The following is a 27,425-nucleotide window of genomic DNA, read 5'->3' on the forward strand; positions in this document are numbered from 1 at the left end:
CTTGGCATTGTGAGCTTGTTTGGTTCTGTAATATGTTTTGGTTGCTAGGATCAGGTAGATAGTATAGCTTTCAATCTATTTTATTACCATGAAACGAAGGATAAAAGCAAGATTACATGTGGTTCAGAGAGCCAACAGATCACCAACCAGATGGGGCATTTTTCAAAATCGCCATGGAATGAACCTGAGCCTCAGATATGTCCTTGGAGAAAATATAACCCATTGACTGAAACCTACATTGATCCAAAGGGGACCAGAAAGGGTGATGTAAGACACAAAAGGAAGGCAAAATCAGAAAAGGAAGTAGCTCACACCAATCACAATCAACACCGCCACTCCTCAATGAGTGGGCCCTCACTCACAACTAAGGAGAAAGCCAATCATGCCCCCATGTGCCAACACCATACAATTAGCCGCAACAAGTGCTGGAAGCAATTAAATCATTATTAGGCAGACTTCTTCCTTGAACTGTCAGAAAGACCCTTGCTGTCTTCTCGTATGTAAACATTTATTTCTTGTTGTGGTGTTTGACCTTCGATATAGTAGGAAAATGGATCACAGTCTTAACAGCTAAAGACTTTGAGTCGTTATTGACGGAAAGCAGGGCTCTCTTTCTGTGCAGCATCTCAGGACTCAAACCTGGCAGCATGGAAATCTCTTGCTTCCACTGGTCTGCCTTCCACCAGCTCACCTCTTTCAAAAGCCACTCTCTTGATTCCAATGATTGCAAGACCACCATTAAAGACACATCTGTTCCAGACTACGTTTTCGATTTTGCCTTAGGGATACTGTGGTTGAGTGAACTCGGTGGTACTCCAGTCTGGCTCAGGGGCCAGAAACGGTCCATTATAACTTCTCTACACCCACTTGGAATCTCTCCACATGGACTGTAGACGATACCCTCCAAAAACCTCTGCTAAAAGGATCCAAAATATCTACCCTTGCATCCAATTCCAGTTCCAGTTCAGCAAAAGGAATCCACCATCACATTAATCGATTCCAGAGACCTGAGTCGATGTTCATCTTTGTAAGAGAGCTAAACGCTGAGAATCAAGTATTCAAAGGTATACTCCAAAGCATGAACTTCAAAACTGATGAAACCAGTCTTCCTCTTCAAGTCACTGTGGAGTGCAGTGATGGACATAAGAAGCATCCACTCCTAACTTATAAACACTCTTCCTCCTACTGGAGATCTCCAGTCACAGATCGTTTTTTCCCCTCACATGATGGTTTAGAAAATAACTACTCTTTGAGGTCTCTCCTCTTCTTCTCGGCCATTCTGTAGTTATAACGCATCCACGGAAGAAGGACACCATGTTAACTATGGATTCCCGGGACAAGTTCTCACTTTGCACAGGTAGTTGTTACACCAGTGCAAGTGAACCACAGGGAGGCCACCGTGGGTACAGAGCAATCAGCTCTATTATAGAGGGCCACAGCTTACAAAGGGATCCCCAGGCGTACTCCTGCCTTGATCTATGTCCTAGATGGCAAATGCCACCAAACCCAATCTGCCAGTCCCTCTGTGGGTCATAGCAGAGTGACCACTTGCCTCAGCCCAGTCTCCATCAGCTTCAGCTGTCACTGGTGGGCCCAACACAGGTACTAGGGGCTGAGACAAATTCAAATGTATGTGGAAACAGCTGGGGCCATATAATCACATAAGTACAATAGTTCTGCTTTAGGCCTGGGTTGAAAGGGAAACAACTCATGTAGCCCTCTAAACCTAGAAAAGGAATAACATGTGCTCCCACACACCAAGCCTGGTACAGGCCAGTACAGAGCGTACAGTGTCACCACCACACTCTGGGTTCAGTTGAAACTGGTTCTAATCTTAAACTCTCATGCAATCAATCTCTTTGGTTTGGTTCTTGCCGCCTGAATAAAAGGATTGCCTGGCTCTTGGGTGGCTCTTTTCTCTGAGATGCTATTTAGGTAGGCTTTAGTCCACTGGGACATACTGTTTTCCTGGTGAGTGGGGCACATCCTCGCCAAAGTGCAACTTCATCTTCTTTTTTAGGAAAGTTCACTGCATCAGGGTTTGCTCGACAGTTCTGGGCTTTTTCACAGCTGGTATTAATCTTGGCTGGAAAGTTCTGTTCCAGTTCAGGGCCACTGTTAGGAAGCCAAGGTCAATGAAAGGCGTTGCCATGTTCAAAAGTCATAATCCTGGCCAACTGAGGTAGGGCACATCATTCCCCACCTTTACCACTACAGATGGATGGTAGCCCACTCCAAACTGCTCACAAGAATGTATATTCCAAGGGGGAGAGTCAAGACTTCCTGAATGATTTCTACATAGCTCCTACTGCTGCTTAAATGTGGGAGGCCACATATGGCTATGGGATGTGGATTTCAGGCGCAATAAGCAGACGCTAAAACAAGGTGAGCTGCTACATTGCAGATCTCCATGTAGAGATGCCAAAAGCGGTAAAAGGTTTCAATCGTTCAGCTGATTTCTAACAGGGTTTGGGCCTGGCATTGCTCGATTGGGGATTTCCCTAAAACCTTACAGCAGTGATCTTCAAACTTTTTAGTGTAGCCCCCCACCCCCAGTGGAAAAAAAATATTGCCCCCCTCCGAAATTTCCACAATTATTCTGTGAAATTGGCAATATTTAAATTTGTTTAGTTTTACTTAAACATTGCAGTGAAGTTCTGTTACTGTTTTAAAAATGAAATCAAATACATGATGCTAAACATACTGTTCTGTTCCGGCAGGCCTCACTAACGTGGAAAAGTATACACAGTGTGACAGAGCCTTCAGAAAAAATAAAGAAACTGCTGTCCCTAAATTTGTAAAATCAAAAGGTTTTTACAATGATCTTGAAATGGAAAAGTACGAAATGTGAAAAACGTATCATGTGAGCAAGAGTGGTACTGGTACTGAGTGAACTGAGCGGTAACTTACACACCACGTAGTGGAAAAGACTTTAAATGGTCTTAGAGTTGAGCTGTAGACCTGTCCAATCAGTGGCTACTAGTAAAATGCCAGTTTTAAATCTTCTGTGCATTTATTAAACTAAAGGGTCCTAATAAGATGATACATAATAATGTGATCTGTAAAACGTCGGGCAATGGAAAAACTAAGATGCACAGATATAGAACATCTATTCAAGCAAAGGCAAAGTCACTGATTGCCAGAGTTTCCGACAGATATGATCTAAACTCCTTGTTCATCTCATGGAAGGCCTCAGTATCTACTATGTCATGTACTATCCACATTTTCTTTTTTATACTTTTACTGCAATAGTATCAATAAATCAATTATGTCTTTAAATGTTGCAGTTCCCCGTGTGATAAGGTGGAGAATCAACATTAAAAAACAATGATATTACATTATTCCAGTTTCTATGATTCTACTAGAACACGTCCACATCACAATGCTTCCCAATTTTCACCCATAAATCTCACAGCCTCCAGTATTTTATGGCAGTCAGTGAGTTAAGTATTGATAACAATGCTAGTGATGGCAACATTGAAGAATAGCCAAAGCTCACATCCACGTCTGTTGTAAGCAATTGGAAAACAGAAATCTCTACATCTTACATTACCCTAGTCATCGAGATAGCTGAGTGCCTATTACAAATGTGTCAGAGTGGTTTGGAAGAGGCTTGTACAGAACAAAACACAATCAACACACGACCTATCAAAGCCAATAATCAGCATGCAGTTCATAACTACTAGACCCAGACATAACCCTGCCAATGCGTCAAAATCCTAACCTATCCACTGTGTGTTATCACACTTGTGAACAATACAGTGAGTTCATTTAAGCAAGTTTGAAAATGCCAACTAGGTATATTGCTTTGCATGCCGTCATCCTAGCACATCCTCTGTTTATTTCCCCTACATCTCTCAAACAACCATCACTCCTATGCATACCCTTTTGCCTCTCATGAGGTCCACTGTTGAGCAACTGGCTTTGAGTTGGTGGTGTGTTGGGCATGTGGCCAGTAAATATGGCCTAATACAAATCTGTTTCCGGGACTCACAGTAGTTGTCTGTCTAGGGCCAGGCTGCTCACCTATTGCCTGGCCTACTTTAATCCTCGGGCTAATGAGTTCACCACGGTGGGCCACCCTCCATGGTGCATCAGTTTGAAAGCAGCTGTGGTGAGGCCAGCTATTGCTGTCTGTGCCGTCTCATACCTCAAGCAGGCTTCGAGCCAGCTTTTAATGGTTAATGACTGTTACCTGTTTCTGAGGGCCTTGGGGCTTTTATGCTACCAGTTAACTCTTTATCAGTACCCTATCTCCTGGTGCCCCAGATCTTCCTGGAGTGGCCTGTGACTGTCCCATGGTGTCTTGTTCCATTGACAGTGGTACTACTGGTGACACCCATGGAACAGGCACTAGCACTTTGGTCTTCCTTTTCAGTCCTTGAGTCACTGGTTGCCTCATGCTCTAGCAATCTCCCACAGAGAATAACAGAAAGGATGTCAAAAGAGGGCAAGGGGGAGAGCCTTCACCACAGTACCTTTGCATTCTATCTCCATCCATGGCACTTGGTGGCCCCTTTGATACCACTGTTATGGAGTCAGGCCCAACTATACCCTTGCTACTTCTACATCTATGTAGGCTACTCTCCGTCTGCACTGTACTTGATATCTGGACTTATTTTTAGTTGGCAGTGCTCAAAGCTCAGTGCATCTCTGAACAGACCCTACTTGGACTGTTCTTAAAGTAGACTCCAGTGGACTCCCTTTCCCTTCTCCTTGTTCCTTGACCTCCACCTCCTTCCTTCCATATTATGTAGCCAAAGTGAGGGCTTGGAATCACCATGATCCCCTTCACTGCTGGAGCAGCTCTCATTTCTCCTGTGCCCTCCTACTCAAGCATGCTTTTGTTGTTTTGGCCGATTCTTAAAGCCACTAGCCATCATTTCCTCTTCATTCACTCTGGGGAAGTCAATGACTTGATTCTCAGTGTTTTTGCCCCTTCTGCTGTCACTTGATGTTCTCACACCATTCCAAGTTGTTTCATGTTCAAAATATGTCTGCTGCCTCTGCCTCCCTAAGCTTACCTTCCCATGGCTTAAAGCCTGAGGTGTACCACACCCTTCTCTGACCACAAAGTCTGTGCAATAACCAGTACTTCTCTACACCTCAGCACTATACCTTCATTGTGCACAACCATCTGTGCAACAGAAATAGAAGAATGAAAGCTCCTAGTTGCTGCTGTGTACTAGTTATAGTTTCGAGTTGTTTTCTCAGATTCTGACGGCTACATCAAGAGGGAGGGTGTCAGTTCTGGAAATCTTTTCTGGAGTCTTGTTCTTTTTATGAAGACCAATTCTGGAGCATGATGTCCAATTCTGGAGGCCACCACATGCGCAGTTGCCAGTCCAATAGGACACAGTGCTGTGAGATTCTGAGGAGCCGCAGAACTACAAGGGGGAAAACAAAAATACAGAGAACATAGCTTTGACGGTTGTGTCCAGTTTTGGAGACCTGACATTCTCAGTAAACTCATGTGAGCCCCTGCATTTTACTGTAACATTCCAGTAGGAAATCTTTAACTCACAGTGGATCCTCAAACCCTTTTTCCGTATGTGCTTTGTGAACCCTCTGCTTGCTCTCAGTCTCCACAGACAGGCATGAAATCTGCCCCAACTGCATGTATGCTGCTCGTCACTACCATTGAGATCAACCTGAATGGCTGGGCTCAACGTCTGCAGTCTCATGAAACTCTTCACCCTCTGTCTCAACAGATCCAGCTGGCCATTTCCCTTAGAAAGTGAACCTCTATTAGAGTAGCATTGGTGTGAGTTTTGTCTGGTACCCGTTTCGCCAGAAATACTGAATTGTCATTAGAAATATTCCATCTCTTTTAACAGTTGTCTTATTTACTAACAACCCAAAGAAGACAGATACCCTTTTAACCTCAGGCTTTGTGATGGTCTCGCTCTGCTCACTCACTTATAATAAACTATAACAACATTTCTTTTTTGCAGTAGCTTAGAGTGATGGTTAATGGTGTATTGGGCTGAAGAAAAACCTTTTATCTTTGTTTCTATTGACCCATCCACATGCTGGGGACCATCCTTTTATATACCCCAAAAATAAGGTAATAACGTTGCAAACTTCAACTTCTTGTATAACATTTTCCTCAAAGGATAAACACATTTGGTATTCTGAATACCAGCATGGTACTGCCCGATCTTTTAGACTTGACTTCATAACTCTACTCTACACGGTTTTCCCATGGCCCCATTGCTCCTTTCCAGTGGGACAAATCCCCTCCGACACACAACACATTCTAGCTCTTGACTGCTTCACTTGTCTTCTAAACAGTCTCAATTTATCGAACAACTTTCCTCTAAGTCATCAGGGTACTACATCAGTTTCATCACAATTCGTGGCCTCATTTTACAGTTTCAGCGGCCCTTGGTCACCATAGAGTATGAACTGTGCAGAGGCCTAGTCCAGCACCTAGGTTAGACGTCTCCATGGTGCATCATTGGATGCAAGTGCCCAACCCTGCCCCCCTCTGCCTATTCTTCATACAAAATCACTAATAACATATTATCAGAATTTATGCAATTCTTGTCATTACAATTTTAGAAGTTGTCTCATGTAATAATGGAATGTTCTTTCAATTGCATTGTTTACAATGTCCCTAGCCTCGGATGACCAGGATGACCAGATTTTCAGAACCAAAAACAAGGACAGACTACAGACATAGATGTAGGACCACAGCTTGTTAGTACTAGCAAAGGGCTATATTAACACACTCAGAGACATAGGGACGTAGTAACAGGCAGTTCAGAGGAAATTGCTATATATATATTTCACTTAAACCTTACAACATTCTGTTCCCACCGCAAAATTAACAAACACTTTGATTTTTTGTGGTAATCACACAGTAAAAAAATAAAGGCAAATTGTGGATACATTTTTTATATGTGTATTTTGGCAAACATATAGTGACAAGCTACTGAGTGAAGAGAGAGTTAGACTTATGATCCTTTCCATAAGGGAGTACTGAGCCTGTCATGCTCGCTGACCTGCCGTACTGTATGCACACTGCTTTCCCGGATTGTCATAGTTACTTTGCATGCAGCAAATAAGAACTCTTTGCAAAGTTGTCTCAAAAAGGTATATGACAGAACACAATAGTGTAATAGGCTATAACATGCCAACAAGCCATGCCACATATCACCTGCGGCTGATACCTCTTCATTTGCAGGAATGCACATGAGAAAAAAACAGCTCTACTGGTAAAAGGGACATCTGCCTTCCAACCACAAGATGGAGATATGATAGAGATATGACGATGAGCAAACATCACTTGTATTACTCATGATCACCTGAACCCGACCTGTGTTTCATTTTAAGAAAAGTGCTGGAACAGCAGGATTGGCATCATCAAAAAACCTGAGACAGGCCGGGGAAATCCAGGACATCTGGTCACCCTACACAGGAAAGACTAAAGTCCAGCAGTAAACATTAGGCAGAACATACCCCATATATCTTTCGTAGCACAGGTGTGCTAAATAATCTTACAATCTTATTTTCTACAACAGATAGAACATCTTACATACATCCAAAACAATACTCATTTGTTTTACAACCAGAAGTGTTGTTGGCCTCAGCAGGCACTGATAACCGATAATTGCAGACTTTGCCAGAAGTCCATGTTGGAGTTCACATTTGTCATTGTCAGACCAAGTTACCCTCAAGAAGCTCATTGGAGTCATAAAAGTTCAGGAACGCAAAATACAGGGGTACATTTGAAAACCAAGCAAACCCCTAGGGTGGGAGACACATGTTTCAATATGCATATTTCTGTCTACTGGAAAGGCACATGTTTTTGACCAATTCGCTCATTAACCTGACAATCTGCCATAGCCTTGCAAATACCCAATCGTAGGTGCAATACTCTCATCCTTGTTTTTCAAAAACAGAAACATGTTGTTTGCAGAGTGAAATTACATGCTCTCCACTTTCTAGGGTAATTCCCCGGTTCCAGTTGCTGGCTCTCATACATTCTGTAAAAGTTTCTTTTGAAGCCCAAACAGTAGGGAGGACAAGAGGCACCAGTGCTGTTATCTCAGAAAACTTGATATGGCGGCAAGACACTCCTACCAGTATGGACCCCCTACATGGATCCATTAAATAGTAGAGTTATACATTTGACCCAGGTTGCACCCAGCTACATGCGTTGAAGGACTTCATTCAGCAATTCATAGGAGAGGGAATCAAATGTCTTCTCCAGGTCCACCACCAATATGGCAGTGTGCAGATCTATAAGTGATTGAGTTTCATGCACCCAGTTGTTCGGCTACCTTCGCATGTAAATTAGGCAAACTTAAGTTGTGCAGTGAGGATACTTTGTCACTTTGGAATGCGTCAGGTTCAAGGTTTTATAAAGACCTTGATAGTAGTCAAAGAAAACTGAGTTAATATCATTTTGGTATTGGACCATGCAATCTGCAGTAGCTTGCATCTGGGCAATGGGTTAGCTTCTAGCGTTTGATAGCCTCCCTAGTCACAGTTTATCTCTCCCCCAGGACTTTAGCTATAAAATTACCCCTCATCTCTTGTCTTGGAGGGGTCCCTTTCCACTAGAGCTTTGGAGAGCATGCCTTCATAAAGCCCAAGATAAGACTGGATAGCCCCTTTAAGAGATTGCCTAGCGACTTCATCCACACTGAATTCCGTTGCCTCCAAGTTAGTGTTAGTAAAAATAGAATGCCCCAGCTTAGTTTCAGTAATAATGGGCTATGGTCCAAAGGCTTCTCCTAAATATTCTGCATGAGACACCAGTGGGGACACATCCAAAGAACATACAAACTTGTCCAAATAAAAACAGAGATCATAAACTGGTGGATAAAATTAATAATCCCTATGTGCGCTGTAGGAAAGTGCCCCTTTGTGTATGGTCACCCCCCCTCTTTTTGCCCCAAAGCTGATGGTTATGAGTCTGACAGTGCACTGGAGTCTGCTGTCCAGACCCAGTGCTTGTGCTCTCTCCCAAAATGTTATGTTCCACTTGGTAAACCCAAATTAGCAAAGACTTTACCCCCTGATAAGTCCCTAGTATATGGTACCAGAGGTACTTACAGCATAGGTGACAAAGAGGTATCCAGGGCTGCAGCACGACTTTGTGCCACCCTGGGTGACCGTAGCAGGCCTGCCATTGCGTATTGCAGGAGCAGCGGAAACTGCTTGAATGCTACAGTGCCCTCACCATGTATGGCACAGTTCAGTACACTTTCTATAATATATGTCAGACACCCCTATGGTAGGCCTCCTCAGCCTAGGAGATAGGATGCAGTATATTAAAGGTGTGGACCTAGTGAAAGCCTATGTGTCCCTATAGTGGCGTTACCCATTGGAAACCATGGTAAGTGTTAGCGGGCTATAAGATAATGGACTGCCAAACCGGGCATCCTTTAGATTGGCAGCTCTGTGAAGGTACACTAAAGTATGTTGTGTTTGGTTTCAAACAGCATGCCTTCTCACCCCTGACACAAATCTCATGCCCTGGGTGATGTGGCATGCAGCCAAGTGACGACCTTCGATGTTGCCCACCTAGTTGTCCCAGCTTCGCTGTGCTCTGGCTGACCAGTCCACACTTTCCCATGCCTGCTGCCACCAAGACATGATTCTGACCTCCTGCCAGGCACTGTGAACACTTCCAGGAGTCGGAAGCAAAGGATTGTGCAGGAAGGAGGTCACAACTCCTTCTTCCCAAAGAAGCTACTGAATTGGCACATCAAAGCGGTGAGATTCAAAGGTTGCACTGCCTCTGATATGCATCAGGGCTAATTTCCAATACAGGAAACAGCCCTCCCCCTGCCCCAGGCACACTTGCTCGCGGACGGGCAGGAAATTAGTTTTGCAAGGTGGTGTACATCCCAAGAAGGCTGACAACACCTCCAGAGTGAGCAGCCTGGTCTGTACAATAAATTTAGTTTTCTGCCATGTTTAGGAGTGTCAGAATAGAGGATTCTGGGTGGGAAAGGTGACCCACCCCACCGGATGTGGTCACCTTAGGGGTGGATTAGTTACAAGATCTAGCTGGCCATTGGCTACTAGCCTCCACATCCCTAACTTTCCCATATCTAGGATTTAAGGGACACCCCTGACACTAGAACCTATGATATGAACAACTTAGTTCAAAGCAGGACCAAGAGGAGACCTGTGTTGCTGACAACAGGACTTTGCCCACAGCACCAAAGCAGAAGAGGCGTACTCTGTCCCTGTGGCAACAGACTGAGAACTACGTGAATGACCCTTATCCCTGGCTCAAACTCAGCAGTCTCAAAGAGATGGACCCCTGTGGAAGTCAGAAGCACCCTCATTCTCCCCCGGACTAGTGGCACTAGTTCCCTGAAAACTGCAGGTGAAAACATTCACCGGATCTAAAGACTCACTGAACATCGGTTCCTCCATGAGAATGGCCAAATCCAGGTGGATCAGTGCATTGTGGGAGTTGTAGTCTTGCCTGCCTCAAAGCTTCAGCCCACTAAATCTCTTCTCTGGACCCTGTGAAGCTGCAGAAGCTTTTTGTGCTGCTTACCGCTGCAAAGGATTGTTGATCCTCAGCCTGTTAACCGATCCCCACACTCGATGCTGCAACTACAGGGAACACCATGCAACCTGCATCTGACCTCAGCAAGCAGACCTCTGCTTTGTTTTTGCATCTTGTTTCTTGTAGCACTGTATAAGTGGTAAAATCAGCACCACTTGTGGCTCCTGTTCAGCTCTACAGACATCCAGTAAAACTCTGCACCTGGCTCCATGGGCTAGGTAAAATTGCACTGACTTTAGTGGCCTGGTCCTAGGACCCACACCACCTTACCCCTGCAAGGGTTCCACGTAACTCGACCTCAAACTTACAATTGTCACTAATGGTTTTGCCCATTGACCACAATATTTTTCATGTATTATTTTGCGCTGATTTATTATTGCCTCGTAAATCTATAACTCAGGTTATATGTATGCTATTCCATTCATTTTGGTGTCTAAATTTAAGATAAAAATACACTCAATTTTTACAAATTGATGTCATATTTCTATCAAGTCGTGTCAATTATCGTTCATGTTGGTACTCTGAAATGCTTAACATATGTTCCTCCAGTAAAGCCTGACTGGTCTTTGCTGCTCTACCAGGACTAAGCTAAGGATTTATTAGTGTGAATCCAAGGACCATCTTTGGAGTATTTGTGACAATATTACATGGTAAGGCACCCCATCCTTACCACATAATATTCCACTTTCCTACATGCCCCTAATATCTAAAAGCCTGTAGTTTGTAAACTAGGACCTAAGCCTGTTTGCTATTCTTACACGTAGTGCGTCAAGAAAAGGAGGGAACGATCTTTCCAGATCCGTGTCCAAGACAGAATTAGTGTCCCCTCCTAAAATAATAGGAACATGTGCCTGCTGTTGTAGGCATCTAGAAATGAGGTCAAAGAAATGGAGTTACTAAAGAAAAAGCTACTAATCTGCTACTAAGATACTATTTTTGGTGGTACATAATCTTCTGGCAAATTTGTCACCTTATGAATTCTTTTTTCATGCTTCAGAACTGACAATAAGTTCTTCCCCAGCAATATCGTCAGACCACTCTGGAAAACACTCACATTTCTGGTGAATACATAATCTTTTCACAAATTTCTCAACACTTACATCACTTCCGCATCCCCTGCGGGTTGGTGCCATGAGTAGTGAGATCCAAAAGCATGCTAACATATTATGTGCTGTGTTTGGTGCTGTCATTAACACTCTCTATATTCCTATCTGCAAGCTCACTGAGGAGTGGAAAACTTTCTGGAACGGACACCACTGTATCAGCTGGTGCTTAACATCTCTGGTGTTGTCATCTTCAGAGACACAGCTGAAGCAGCACGGTGCCATCTTGTGTCATTGGAAAGATATTGTTGGGGAAAGGTTTCCTGGACGTGGGTGAAGCCTGGAAGGATAATTAATGAAGTGAGACATCTGCAGGAAGCTGTATCCATCAAAACTGAGAAATACAAAGTTAGTAGCAATGGTAGTGAACCAATGTCTATGGGAGGACACCCTATCAGGAATTTAATGTTACCCCTGAACCAAGTTAATTGGTCTTGAGATTGGTACCCTCTACTGGTGACTCACAATTACTGCCTGTGCAAGCAAGCTCAAGCCTTGGTCTGGCAAATACTCTTTGAACCGCTCCTTGCCTTCTAAGGACACGCTGCTTGACACGAGAAGCCTCAGGGAATCTACATGTCTGTGGATCGACAAGGTCTAGTGCCTGGAAATCTACTCTTGGATTCTGGCCTTCCTGTCAGCCCGAGGATCCTAACATATTAGTGTCCTTCCTTCATGGGTTATATGAAGACTATCCCTCCCAAGCTGTGCTTGACAGGTCAAAAACCTCATAGGGTTGCCCCACAGGAAGAGTCCATGAGTACTGTTCATCTCTCTTCAGAGACAAGCTCTCAACTCCAATGCTCTCCAACTAACTCTTTCTGGAAAATTCCAGTTACAAACATTGTCAAGCACATTTGTGGCAGCTAATCACATGTCAGCTTTGTCACCAATCATTTCAGAACCCCTTACTTCAATCGATCTTGTTTTATCTTTCTTAGTGGAGGCACAATGTTAGCTTCTCCCCAATCCTTCAAACAAATGCCTTACTGGTGCTCAGCTAACAATGCATCTGCTAAAGTCACATGACTCCCATGTGCATACCTACACATACCTGTCGACAAAGTAGACCTACTAGCATAGAAAGATGACAACATACATGTGTAAGTTATGGATAGATATAAGAATTAAAACATGGAGTGAAAAAAGTGAGGTACCTCGGGAGCAGTGCAGAAGAGGGTGGAAGAGCCAGACATAAATGGGAACATTTCAACTTTCTGTGATCTATCAGATAAAGTACAAAGCAGTAGCGACTGCTCCTGGGGGGTACCAGGGCATCGAGCTACTGCCTCCCGCGGCAACAAATGATCTTATGGATTGTGTGTTTGCATGAAAATGCTGTAATATCACCCTGCCAGCAGAAGAGGGCTTTAATAACCGTGCTGTCCATGTGTCAGGCAGAGGATCTTACAGCCTGGCTTCACGTGCACACAATACTTATCTGACATGCTGCAACAGTGTCTCGTAGTGCATCATGTCAGATAATGGAGCTTCACGGCTTGCCAATCACGTGCCCTCTTGTCCTATCAGAAGCTGAAATAGAGTAGAAAGGTCTACCACAGTATCTTTACCCTATTCCCACTTCTGATAGGGTGGAAGCTTGTGGGTCTGCGTATGGTATGCCTCTGGTATGCTGCAGATGGATGGAGGAGTCAGAAATTGTGGGCCTGCCGAGGTAAGTTTGTGTGGTGTGTTTAAAAACCCAAGTATGTGTTTATAAATATGCTAGGTTGTGCATGTGTAATGCCCGTGTGACTGTCTGTGTGTGTGTGCCTGAAATTCAGTGTGTTTGTCAGCCTGTATGTCTGAGTTTGCATTTAAGTGTATGCAATCTGAAAGCCTGGCCCAGGGGTTGGCACGGCTGAGTGTTTCAAAGTGCTTTTGGGCTTCTAGGAGTCCTGCCACTTCCATAATCCACTAGCCACCACTGCTATTCTCTCACTTCGTAACAAAAAGAGAACTGGCAGCGGGTATGTTAAGCACACCTCAGCGCTAAATACTCCCTGGCAATGGCATATATTCCATAGTCCAGTCTGACAACTGCACAGCTGGAAACATGCAGACCGGCATCTCGTAGTTATTCCGCTCTGCCTGCGTCATTTAGGTATGTATGTTCTACACGTTTTAATTGGAGTCTGTGCATTTATGGCTGATATTTGTAATGACGCACTATTGACAACTAAGTGCGTCACTGCTGTACCTTTGTCTTTTATATAACACGAACGATGCCCCCGCTTAGATAACAGGAGAAACGTGTTACCGTACACCTGCTCGACACACACCAACTAGGCCCCTACGCACCTGGGGCTCGTTTGATTGCACGTGCGCCTCTAACCGGGAGTGTTCTTTGTTGGAGCCGTGCAGGTGCGTAGGTGTGTGTGGGGGAGCTGAGGAGGGGATGACTTAGTCACCGTGCTGATTTAGCTCCCCTCGCGTCCCTCTTATCCACGCCATGCTGGAGACTAACGAGTACCAGAAAAGTCTGGTATCTAAGCAACCGAATGTCCTGTCTTGGTTGTCACATAAACGATGAGGAGATGAGAGTAGACGGGAGGCTCCCAAGACACTTTTTCCTCCTCACAGCTCAGATGTTGCCTTCAACAGATTTCTCACTGCTAAAGACCTTCTTGCATGGAGGTGTCCTCCGCCTGACACGTTACAGTCTTCCATTTACGAACTGGAGGACACTGAGCAGGCATCAACGGCGCAAGCTGCTCTCCCTCCCTACACACTGCTAATGCGCCCTTTCTATTGGTGAGAGGATGGCGCACAGACCATCACCCATTTGCTGGTGCCAGGGTCACGGGGGCCTCCATGGTAGTTACTTGAAGGTAAACGAGATTTAATGGGAGTAAACGTCTGCTAGGGTACAACTCCCACAATAACTGACGGCGATACTGTGTATTCTTAGAACTCTGAACACAGGGTGTCAATGTGACACCTAGAGACAACAAAAGACACAATACAGGGCGAAGTAGAACATTTTGGAGCAACTCCACGCTGAAAGTAAGGATATATTCTGTGGCATCTCGACAATGGTATTTATCATGTAATATATAAAATATGAGAAAATGAAATCACAAGACACATTCCCTGTGAGGAACAGAAATACCATGTCATATATAACAACTAACCACTTAAGCAATTTTCATGAGGGGCTCCAGACTCTTCACTTTACACTTTAATCTAGAGGTAAGAGAATCATGAGATGGACAACACTGGGAATCCTCCTCAATGCTCACGCCAGATGCATGTGATTGCTTTATTTCTTGCGTAGGATGGTCCTCCTTGCAATGCTTTTGCCACCTTCATTTAGTCCAAAATTAACATTCATTGAGGAAACATTGTCAGATAACACCTCAATCAATTTACCATTTTAGCATTAGGCATCACCTCTCACATCTTCACAAACTTTAATATGAGTACTAAATTCACAACAATCCTTATTGGTAGGTCATGAATTCAAAATATTTTGTGACCACCAACTTGGAGTAATAAGCTTATTACTGCCATCACAACACCTTTGTCCAACCCACTCTCTTTTGAACTTCAACTCAGGCGATACCCTGCCATCACAAACATGTTTTAGCCACCAAGCATAAACACCTGAAACTGAACACCCTGCCCTTTAATAAAAAGGACTTGCTTCAATACCCAAATGTGAAGTTATCATGTTAGACCACAACTTACCCCTAACAAAGGCAATACAATGTACACCACTCAACAAAGCACTTTGTATTGTCTTATACGACACACACCAAAAGTGCTCAACCTGGTCATACACTGAGGATCACACAAAACAGAAGGAATATGTCTGTGATTACCCACCATCAAAAAAAATGTTCATCTAATTCGAAACAAGTTTTACTTTATTATTTGAAACATACCTGTGACAAGGAGCTCTTTAAATAAATCACAAAAACTGCTGTAGTTAACTTCATTCCTTGCCAATTAGAACGGTGGCCTGACACAATTAATCTAAAACATAGATTTTATGGTAAAAGAGTAAAGAAGCCAGAAATATCCTGCAACTGGTAACACACATTATACAGTCTCTTACTCACTTGTCAATGTCAAGATATATTCCTGGCCAAATTTTTCATGCACACACCCTATAGCAGGACTAATTTGCTTGTTGAGTGAATAACATCTCATCAATGCTAGAGGCCTGATTAAAACTTGGCATATGGGTTACTCTGTCACAACAGTGACGGATATCCCGTCTGCTGAAATCTAAATGCCATAGGACATAATGGGATCTAGATTTAGGTAGAAGGGATATCTGTCACCATGTGGCGGAGTGACCCGTACGCCGAATTCTAAAGCAGGCCCTACATTTCTCCAATACTTGAGCTTATGCTCGCTCTTCACTCTGTACGGTATTAACAGAAGACTAACCCTCCAACACACACATAAAACTTACCTCATAACATAGCCTTTGTCTTATTTACAACAATATCGGATAGTAACAAAGTCGAATTACTTTCCTTTTGGAACACTTTCAAAGGTTCTTAGTAGATTTCCAGGCAAACAGGTAAAAGAATGACTCTAAAAAACTCCAACACATTTTTCCTGATGTTTAATGCAGCTTTAACTACCGTGAGGAGACAACATGATGCAGCCCTTCTCTGCTCGCGATGCTCTACCTGGTTCGCATCAGCAAAGTCAACCAGGATCCTTTTGGGAAGCATTATTAAAACCCTCGGTACTCCGAACAAGAAAGTGCCAGTGAATGCAGCTGTGCACCATTTGAGCCTTACCTTCTGTATCAAGAGCACGATGATGGGGATGAGCTGGGCGCGCTCATGCTCGAGAGTGAAGAGTGTCTGAGGAGTACGGATAAACACTTTTGTCAGCCCGTAGGCCACATCATCCTGGAATCCGTGCTGGTCGATGATTGCCTTGGCTGCCTCACCATCCGTTCCCATCAGATGATTGGGCCAGGTATACTCGCAGGTCATTTTATATCTATGAGGAGAAAATAGAAAGGAAGTTATGACGAAGCCAGACTAGTGCTGGTAACACAAATAAAAGAAAGGCTTTATGGAATAGAAACTGTATATGTGAGAAAAAAGATGGGACTCCCACAATTCAGCCTCCATCTTTTGTGGATTCCAAAGTAACATTTATAAAACTGTACTTGGACATACCCTACCGTATCTCCCAAAATGATATGGCGAAATGTAATGCTGCTCAACATCGGGGTGGCAAACAGCACATATCAGCGACATCAAGAGAAGAGAAAAATAAGATGGTGTTGAAATAAAGCCTTACTTTCATAATCCAAGCACTGGTATTCCCAATATCACTGAAGATTCATCTGTTCAGATACTAGTGAAGATTCATCTGTTCAGATACTAGTGAAGATTCATCTGTTCAGATACTAGTGAAGAATCATCTGTTTCTAGACAAATTGACACACACTATTCTGCATAAGACATCGCCAAACTCATGCCAAAATAATTAAATGTGCCTCAATACATTTGGTTTTAAATATTATTACATAGTGGCAGTTGCCATTGTGTAGTTATGGTTCAGCAGCACTTTCCATTGCAAAAGGCATTTTTTGGGTGCCTCTGATTTACCTTATGGCCCTGTGGATGGATCTGCAGGATGTCTAACAATCTATTAATTCAGTTTGACTTAAGCACACACTAAAACCACAACAGAGGCATGCGTTAATAAAAAATGATGTATTCTTACATCAACTAGTTTCAGTTCGTAAGCTAAGCAATCTAACATTGCAGGGTGCTCCATGCACAATGAAAAAAGTGATTGTGCTGAAAGTGAGTGCTCGTGCATAGAAGTATATAGAATGTAAGTAGAATTAATAATTTAATTGTTCCAGTTTGTCTATCTTAATTTCAACATTTGTTTAACCTGGCCAATGTTCACGATCCCTTTATGATAACCAGCCCAACTGTGTAGTACAGACAAATTGGGCACTGACACCTACTCAAAGTAAGTGCTATTGCGAAAGAAAGCACGTAGCTTTGCACTGACTTCTTTCCATCCAGAATTGGCGAACAAAGCTACATATAAACACGACCTTGAAGAGTGATGTCAGTTTCTTTCTTGACTCTGCCCAAGCCCTTGGACACAGAACCCAAAAACCAGAGTATCAGTGTGCAAATCTCTAACTTGGGACATTTTTAGAAGGGAAGAGAGCTCATTCCACAGAACAGGAGGTGTGCAGGCCATAAGGAGTCTGCAATTAAAGACAGCATCCTCCAGAAATAGCACTGTCAAAGGTAAGTAACTTATTCTTCTGATGAATACTTCTAACCACAGATTCCTCACTTTTAGAATAATTATCAAAGTAGGACCTCCTTAAGGTGGAGAGTCTGTGGAATGGCTCAGAACAAAAAGTTCAGAACAGGTGAAATGTCCCTCCCGTTGGACCGGGCTGCCAAGGCTGTTGTGATCTGTGAACCTGCAACCCCCACATAGTGTCTAGAATAGGCGTTCCCCATACCAATGCAGTGTTAGCAGCCTTGGCTCTGGTGGAATGAGCCCTCAGTCCTACTGGAGGCTGCTTCTTGACCAATGAGTTGCAGATCTTGATGAAGAGTGCTGTCAACATTGACAAAGCCCTTCTCTACACTGGAGTGCTTTTCTTTACTCCAGAAAACCCCACAAAGAGCTGGGCCCAGTCACAGGCCCGTGGACAGTGTACTGTGCCTAGGAGGTCCCCTGGAGCTCACCCCCCACCTTGCCCCCGTACCGCTGGGATGCCGGGGCCTTTGTTACGCCACTGAATAATAACTTTTAAACTTGTAACCTGACGGTTACTGCTGTGCTACAGCTTTAACGTTCAGCTCATTGAGCTATCCCTTGAAGGGTGACCACCTGGCATTGAGGCAAATTCTGGACAGGACTGTAAAAAATTCAGGACAAAGGGTCAAAATTCAGGACAAAAATTCAAGAACAAACATCAGTTTTACAGACACATGCAAGAAAGGCCATGCCGCACTATGTTGTCAGTGCATTTATTTACTCTTTTTTAACATAGCACTATTTATTCACTGTGGTCTTTTTGTGATTGCCTCCTGGTATGCTACATTCAGGTGTCATATTACGCCCTTGTTCAGTAGTAAATTAATGCCCTTCAGTACTTCAGCAAGGCCATCACCCCTACCCAAATCTACCCGATCTTTCCTGAAGAGAAAGTAACAGCAAAATTTTGATTATGTTTCTGAACATTTTAAAACCCCTGGCAAACAGTTTGGGAAACATTAAGGTAGTTAACCTTATGCTAGTTTAAACAAATTGAACAAAAACATCTGGCTTACCCCAACCGCCCATGGACTTTCAACCTATTTTTTTTTTAAAGAGGCAGGGTAGATAGTGTGGGCAACAGTCTCACGCCTAATGCCAGGATGTGAGGTACCCAAAACTTGTCTGTAGTCTCACAGCACTAGACTGTATGTCTGGGACTCTACATTTATCACAGAAATGGGAGCCCGGACTACCAATCAAAGATAATAAAAGAGGAGGATGAAATCGAGAGCAAATTGGAGATCCACGGCAAGTAATTCAAAGGGTTGTTGCTAAAAACTGGATGAATAAAGAAGAGAAGAACAAGGTGGGACAATTCCTAAAATCAGACAAGATGGGTCCACCAAGACTATTCAAAGGTATTGGGTACCTGGGGAGTTGTCTCTGCACACAGGAGCGAAACAGAAGGGGCACTGTCAAGTGGTTGAACAAGCAACACCCGTCCACCTTGGCAAACTCTTCTGGTGAAATGGTCCGCTTTTAGTGCTTTTGAAGGGTGAGCAGGGGCCAGACCCCTTGCAAGGTTGTGCAAGGCAATTACCCGCTTTGCCATGTCTTTATATGGTTTTGAAATTGAGCAAAAGCCAAACTAGAGATCTGGGTTATCCCTAAATGTCAAGTACACATAGAATCTTCAAAATATTTGGGATGTAAATTGCACAAACAAAATTTACAAATTTTAAAATGTAATTAGTGTTTCTTTAACATATGGCACTGTTTTCGCCTTTATATACAATTAGATCTCAGATTTAACTGGAAACCAGTTACCTTTTGATACCTAGTGATTAATATCTACCATTCTTACACTGATTTCCAGGATGAAAATCTCAGCAGAGCGAACGGTCCCTCCAAGCCCAGTTTGCTTTTTGGTCTTCTCTTCTACTTTCTGTAGAGGCCACGTGGCACTAGTGAAGATGGGGTGCTACCCCAATGATAGTATTATTTTGCAAGCCTTCCCCTGCTCGTCCTTCATTCCTTCTTCAGACAGGCCACACATCTGATTTGGTCACTGCGGCGCCATGGGGAGCTCTTTCCACTCTAAAGCTAACTGTGACTGCGGGTGGATTAGGTCTTCTGGACTTAGAATGCTATTATTCAGCTGCACAGGTCCAATGGGTGGCTCGCTGGCTTTCTGCCCACCTCCCTGCATGAGATGGGGTTTACCAGTAAAGACTTTTAAGAAAGGCTTAATGCACTGCTCATTGTTTCTTACTGACCACTCTACGGATCACCATCCGGGGTTATCTCTTGCCTTGCCAGAACCTGTAAACTCACTGACACGAAGAAACCCTATGTTCCTGCACTACCTTTGCTAAGCCTTCCCACTCGCACAGGATGGCTGTGCTCAGAGCAACTCCATCAGTGGCATGTTGCAGGTGTCTTAAAATTGGAGACTTTGTTTCTGAACAGTGAGCTACTAAATTTCCAAACCCCTGTGGCAGACTACCATCTTCACCCCGGTCAACACCTTACTTACAACCACCTTAAATAATCATTAAATGCCCTATTTCATGTCTGCCACCTAGCACTTACCCTACAAGAAGCTCTGTACCATAGGAAATGGTGGAAAACTGATAGAATGGGTGTACAGACCTATCATGCAACAGGGAAACCACTTACTGGATACTGGGGTTAGGAAAGAGTTTTTTCTATTACATGACAACATTTAAATAAACTTCAGAATATATCAGAATTAGAAGTACAAATCAAGCACATTTTTGTTCATTCTGAACTGTTCTGGAAACAAATACCTTTACATGATTAAAACAAATCATTGCATTAGGTGATGCAATTTCCACACATCATCGTCTGTGCATAGTAGAGTTTGATTTGAAAAACTGTATATCTGTTCAAATGTAATGGTCATTTCAATCAAACATGTGTTGTCTTTAATGGCAGTGTGTTAGCATACCATCCATACTGCACTCCACTCTGCTCTGCACCACTACACGCCACTGCACCCTACTCTGTATCACTCTACTTTACTCCACTCCATGCCACTGCACTCTTCTCCATTCGGAACCACTCCACATTATGCCACTGCACTCAATGCTACTTCACATTATGCCTCTCTACTCTACTTTGTACCACTCTAGTCTACTGTATGCCACTGCACTTTACACCTCTATACACCACTGCGCTCTGCTCGTCTGCACGCCATACCACTCCAGTATAGGCAACACCAATCTAATCCGCACAACTCCACTCTCTGCCACTCTGCAACACTGCACTGTACGCCACTGCACTCTAAGCTAATACACTCTATGCTAATGCACTTTACTCTGTAACACTCAACTCTATACCCCTGCACTCTACATCAATACACTGTACATCACTCTAATCTACTCTGCACCTCTGCACTCTATGCCACGGGCACTCTACACTACTTTACTCTATGCCATCACACTCTATGCCACTTTATGCAACTCCACTCTACCCTGCACCTCTCCACTCTAAGTCACCTCACTCTACTGTGAAATAATCTACGTTATGCCACTGCACTCTGTGCCACTGCATTCTATGGCACTGCACTCTACCCTGCACCTCTCTACTCTATGCCACTGCACTCTACTCTGAATCAATCTATTCTATGCCACTGTACTCTATACCACTCTGACCACTGCACTCTAGTTCAATGCACTCTACACCACTGCAGGCTGACACTCTGCAACACTGCACTGGTCGCCACTATGCTATACACCACTCTGCTCTGTACTACTGCACTCTGCACCAATATAGTCTATTCCACTGCATTCTACTATGCCACTTTACTCTGCCCAATGCCACTCTATGCAACTGCACTCTACACCAGTGCACTCTAAACAACTGGACTGTATGCCACTGCCCTTTACTCTGCACCAGTGTACTCTATGCCACTGTTCTCTGTACCAATCCACACCACTGCACTGACACTCTACTCTGCAACTCTGCACTCTACACCACTCTACTCTATGCCACTGCACTCTACGCACTATACTCTACTCTACACCACTCTACAATACTCCACTCTGCACCACTCTACACCACTGCACTCTATGCCACACAAGTCTAATCTGCACTCTATGACACTGCACCACTCTGCATTACTGCACTCTCTGCTACTCTATTGTATGCCACACTACTCCACTGCACTCTATGTAACTCTACCCCATGCCACTCTATGCCACTGCACCCTGCGCCAGTGCACTCTAAACAACTGCACTGTACGCCACTGTCCTCTACTCTGTACCACTGTACTCTACGCCACTGCTCTCTGTGCCACTCTACTCCACTCTACATCACTGCACTGACACTCTACTCTGCAGCGTTGCACTCTCCACCACTGTACTATACACCAATGTACTACTGCATTCTAATCCACTGCACTCTGTGCCACTCTACTCTGCATTCCTCCACCCTACAGCACTTTGCTCTGCTCTGCACCACTCTACACTATGCCACTGCACTCCCTGCAACATGAGTCTACTCTGTAATCTATGCCACTGCACCACTCTACACTACTGCTCTCTCTGCTATTCCATTGTATGCCACTCTACTCCACTGCACTCTATGCCACTCTACTCTGTCCCACGCCACTCCATGCCACTGCACTCCAAACCACTGCACTCTACGCTAACGCACTCTAAACAACTGTACTGTAACCCACTGTACTTTGCACCACTGGGCTCTACGCCACTGCTCCTATGCCACTCTACTCCACTCTACACAACTATGCCACTAACTTTAAGCCATGCTGAACAGCAGCTACTCTGGTGTATAACATGGCTAAAACACATTAGCAAAGCCAATAACTCTTTCGTAGATGAGACCTATTGGCTTTGCCATTGTTTGCTAGTACTATGAGGTACCTGAAAGAACTGTGAAAAATATAATTACATCATAATAAAGGCTGCTACAAAATGCGCAAATACATTTCGCTTAAATAAAAAAAAAAGTGCTTCTCAAATACACATTTGAATAATATACAGTTTAAACCTAGTACTAAAAAAATGTATAACACTCCATTAAAACCACACACTCCACAGCTCACCTTGGAACACCATTACAATACCTCTCTAAAAGAAATATATTTGCCACCAGACAACTTCAAGTGACTCCTTTTAGTAAAGTCAATGCAGGTTTTCAAGCCGCTTTGTATTGCAGATTTACCAGTTGGGCACATTTGCATGCCTTTAGGGAAGGAGACCACCTGGCAAGAAGGTCTGATTCTTATCTGTCTGCCCCTCCCTCAGAGCACAGGAGACTCCCTGCCTTCCAGTCCAGCTGGGGAAACTGACCTGCCCATAATTTCACCCCTGCCTCCTTTGCCCTTTAGGTGAAAGGCTAAAATTACGTTAAGGCTTTCATCATGGACAACGGACGGCAGGGCGAAATTACGGACAGTCTGTGAAATTTACGGACGGGTGGTCATCGTAATCCCTTCACCCAACGGATTCCCAACAGCTAGAGGTAGTTTGATTACACCCTTAAAGAAAACTCATTGATAACCTCGACACCTGAATATCACACACACACAAGCGCCCAGTGAGTACCTGAGCAGAAATCTGTCATAGGGCTGCCGGTATGCGAATCCCGCCCTCCTAACTCGCACGTTCTCCAGCAGTCCAAGGTACGCCACCTGGTGGCGGCATCGCTCATCGTCGAAGAGCAGTGGTGATTTCAGCTCGTTGGGCTTCACACAGCGCACGTAGAAAGGATCCTGGGATGCGGAGAGAAGCGTTCAAAGCATTGATTAGTGCAAACACAACACGACAAAATGCTGACAACCATGTGCTCGTGATCATTTAGTGTGTTAGGGTTCCTGTTTTCAACCAAATCTGTACGTTTGGTTCACCCTTCTCACAGTGTAACAAAGTAGCCCCTAAAAGCAGACCTAGAAGTCATCCCCTCTGAGGAGAGAAAAGACAATTTTAGGGAAAACTATTAATAAACCTATCCAACTTTGAGAAGTTTAGAGGGAAACACTCTTGTGAAGGAAAGAGACAGAAGGGTTAAGTCTGCAATTACATTGTAACTGTACATTGTATTTACATAGCGCTTACTACTGGTGAGGCTTAAACTTGCGCACTCGACATTTCATGCATTAGTTTTAGTTTTTTGAATAGGATATATTAATTGAAGCAGACTAGCTTGTGCGTCTAAAACTCTGGGTAATTCCCAAGTTTAGATAGAAAGCAGCAACACACACACACACACACACATATATACACAACATCCTCTACACACTCAGTCATACACATGTTTCTCATGTTTGAATGTATAGGCAGTGTCATCACTTTTTCTTTTTTTTGCTAGTACTTACATATATTGTTATACCCTTATAGAAAGCATAAAATCATATACATGAGTACATATATGATTCATAAACATGCATGCTCTATCTATCTACTGCACATTACTCTGGGTAATTCCCAAGTTTAGATGGAAAGCAGCAATACACAACGTCCTCTACACACTCAGACATACACATGTTTCTCATGTTTGAATGTACAGGCAGTGTCATCACTTTTGTTTTTTGGTAGTACTTACATATATTGTTATACCCTTATAGAAAGCATAAAATCATATACATGAGTACATATATGATTCATAAACATGCATGCTCTATCTATCTATCTATCTATCTATCTATCTACAATTAAGGTGACGGGGTACCTTCACATTACTTCAACAGATTACAGCTGTACTGCAAGTTGAAATCATGCAATCTGATTGGCTAAGTGCATTACTCCCACAGTACTACTGCAGTACAGCAAGGTCAAACACGAGACCTATTCGGCTGGCTGCCAAATGAAGAGAGTTGCAGCCACCTTTTTGTAACAGCTGGACTCTGTCTTCTTGTCACAGAAAACAAAAATAAGGAATAAGTGGGCAGGGTATGGGTACCCTGAACCCCTTACCCTTGTGAGATGCTCCCAGAGGGACTACTGCAGAACTACTGCAGATGTCAGTTCAGCTTTCAGTGTAAATTCTCAGTAGTACTGAGGTGCTGCAGAAAACAAGACAGGACCTTGGGGCATTAAAAGATCATCTGGGTTGGCCTGCAACATGGTGTTGGAAGTCCGAGGCAAGTGTTAGGAGCAGGACCTGTCCTCAGGCCAGGCCCTGTGGCCAAACCTGGGGTGTACATGGCTGAAGGATGTGCGTAGCAGAGGGTTGAGTGAAGGGCCTGACCACAGGCCAGACCCTGAGGCCAACCCCATGCTGCACACAATTGTAGAGCATGTTAGGTATGGTAATAAAATATTGCTTTAGATTTTTTAAAAATAACCTGAGAACTTCACTGAAAAACCAAAAAGTTGAATACATGTTATAGTTGGTGAAAATGTCAGTTAAAATGTTATATTTTAAAGTAAGTTAACTGAAGTGACAATAACTCCCACCCTCACCGTGCCCTGCTTATTACTACATATATTACATCACTTATGACAAGTTCTTTGACATCATTGATAATATCAATGCAACATCTGAAACAACATTATTGATGGCAACATTGTGAATGGTGACGGTGTACCAGTGTGCAAATCTCTGAACTGGGCCCCTTTTAGATGGAAAAGGGTCAATTTCACAGAGCAAGGAAATTGGTAATGTGGTGTAGAATCTGCAGATAGATAAGAGTATTCACCAGAAAGAGTGTTACAAAAGGTAAGTAATTTGTTCTTCTCATGAATACTTCTAACCACAGACCCCTCACCTTAAGAATAGATACCACAGAAGTACCTTCCCCCAGTGGAGGGTCTGTGGAATGATTTAGACCGAAAAGGTGTGTAGAACGAGCGACCCAAATGCTCTCCCTGTTGCAAAAACAATATCACTTTGTGCACGTGTGCACTGATGTCCGTGTGGTAGCCTGACAAATATCCAGGACAGGCACTCCACATGCCAATGCAGTACTAGCAGCCTTGACACTGATAGAGTGAGCCCTTAAATCCCTCAGGATGTAGAGGCCTAACTACCTGTATAAGGTCCTTTTCTGCACCGCCCTACCTTCCTTCGCCACGCAGAACCCCACAAAAAGCTGATTGCCCACCTGTTGGTCTATGGTGTGATTGATGTGAAGGCTGAGTGCTCTTCTGGGGTACAAGCAATGGCGTCTCTCCTCCTCTTTTGAGGAGGCAAAAAAACATCAGAAGAGTGATAGGCTTCTTGATGTGAAAGGGAGTCACAACTTTCGGTAGAAAAGCCGCTCTAGTCCTCAGCACTAATTTGTCCAGAAAGAAGGAGGTTTAGGTGGCTGGACTGACAAAGCTTTGAGCTCACTAACATAATGTGCTGAGGTAATCATGATGGAAAAGATCGTCTTCAGGGTATGGACATGTAAGGGACAGCAGTGTAACAGCTCTGAAGGGGTACACTTAAGGAAAGTCAAATACAAATTAAGGCCCCACTGTGGTATTATGAAAGGCTTCAGAGGAAACATGTGGGCCAAACCTTTGAGAAAATGCGGTGATTTGAACAAGGACACCATTTAAAGGCAAGCCAATAAGTAACTTTAACATTGCATACTGCAAATCCTTGATGGGCCAATGACAAAGCAAACAGCAACACATCCAACAGTTTGGCCTACAACGGTCCTTGTTGTGGGTGTCACACAAAGCCACAAACTTGACTCATCATCTAGCATAAGCACACTTTGTTGAACGATGCCTGGCTGCCAGGATGATATCCACTACTTCGGTAGGTAAATCAAATTCAGTCAACTGGCCACTAAATCTCCAAGCATGGAAATATAGGTTGCCGGTGCCTGGGCGCAGGATACAACCCTTCTGTGCAACAGAAGATCCCCCCAAAGCACCAGCATGATCCAAGGACAGGTGCTAACGCCCAGCAGTTCCAGGTACCACACTCTCCTGGCCCAATCTGCAGCCACTAAGATCACTTGGGTGTAGTCATTCCAGATATTCTTGAGGAACTCAGGGCATGAGGGGTAGCAGGGGGAGGCATACAAAATTCAGATGATCCACTTGAGGCATGTTCTCAACAGTGATGAAGAAATTGAGGCAGGGTTCTTTCCAATGCAGTTAGATGCCTTGGACCACCTTTGGGTGTGACTGCCATTCATGATCCGCTAGGCCTCACCGGCTGGGTTTGTCCTGACATTTAAAGATCCTGCCAGATGGTCAGGGAAATGCCCCGATAATTTAACCAGGTCCAGAAGCTTGGGGCCTCTTGGCACAGCACCAAGTTCCGACCCTGCTTATTCAACACCTCATAGCGGTACTGCTGCCTGTTAAGACCTGAACAAGCCTCCTCTTGATGAATGGCAGGAAGGCTTTTAATGCCAAGCAAATGATCTGCTGCTTCAGTTAGTAGCTGTATAAGAGGGTCTCCACCAAAGACCAGAGTCCTCTGATCTCCACATCTCCCAGATGACCTTCTCAACCAAGCAGTCATGTGTGTCACAGCAGTCAGCTCTGGGTGTGGGTGGAAGAGGGGTGTGCCACTGCTCAAACTAAAGTGAAGCAGCCACCATTGCAGATCTTTTGCAGTTTCCTCCAAAACCT

The 27,425-nt window shown here is 43.9% G+C and overlaps 1 protein-coding gene across 2 annotated transcripts in view; it reads right to left on the reverse strand.

Moving 5' to 3' along the window:
* The window catches only part of LOC138261666 (unconventional myosin-Ig-like), a 912,364-nt gene that overhangs the window by 395,447 nt on the left and 489,492 nt on the right, over nt 1-27,425 (reverse strand). For both annotated transcript variants that reach the window (XM_069210894.1, XM_069210895.1), the window contains 2 exons: nt 23,454-23,620; nt 16,404-16,611 (listed from right to left, as the gene is read on the reverse strand). In XM_069210894.1, coding sequence (XP_069066995.1) covers nt 16,404-16,611; nt 23,454-23,620 — 375 coding nt within the window. The remainder of the gene's footprint in view (nt 1-16,403; nt 16,612-23,453; nt 23,621-27,425) is intronic.

The sequence above is a fragment of the Pleurodeles waltl genome, chromosome 10 (assembly GCF_031143425.1).
Source record: "Pleurodeles waltl isolate 20211129_DDA chromosome 10, aPleWal1.hap1.20221129, whole genome shotgun sequence".
Classification (NCBI taxonomy): Eukaryota; Metazoa; Chordata; class Amphibia; order Caudata; family Salamandridae; genus Pleurodeles; species Pleurodeles waltl.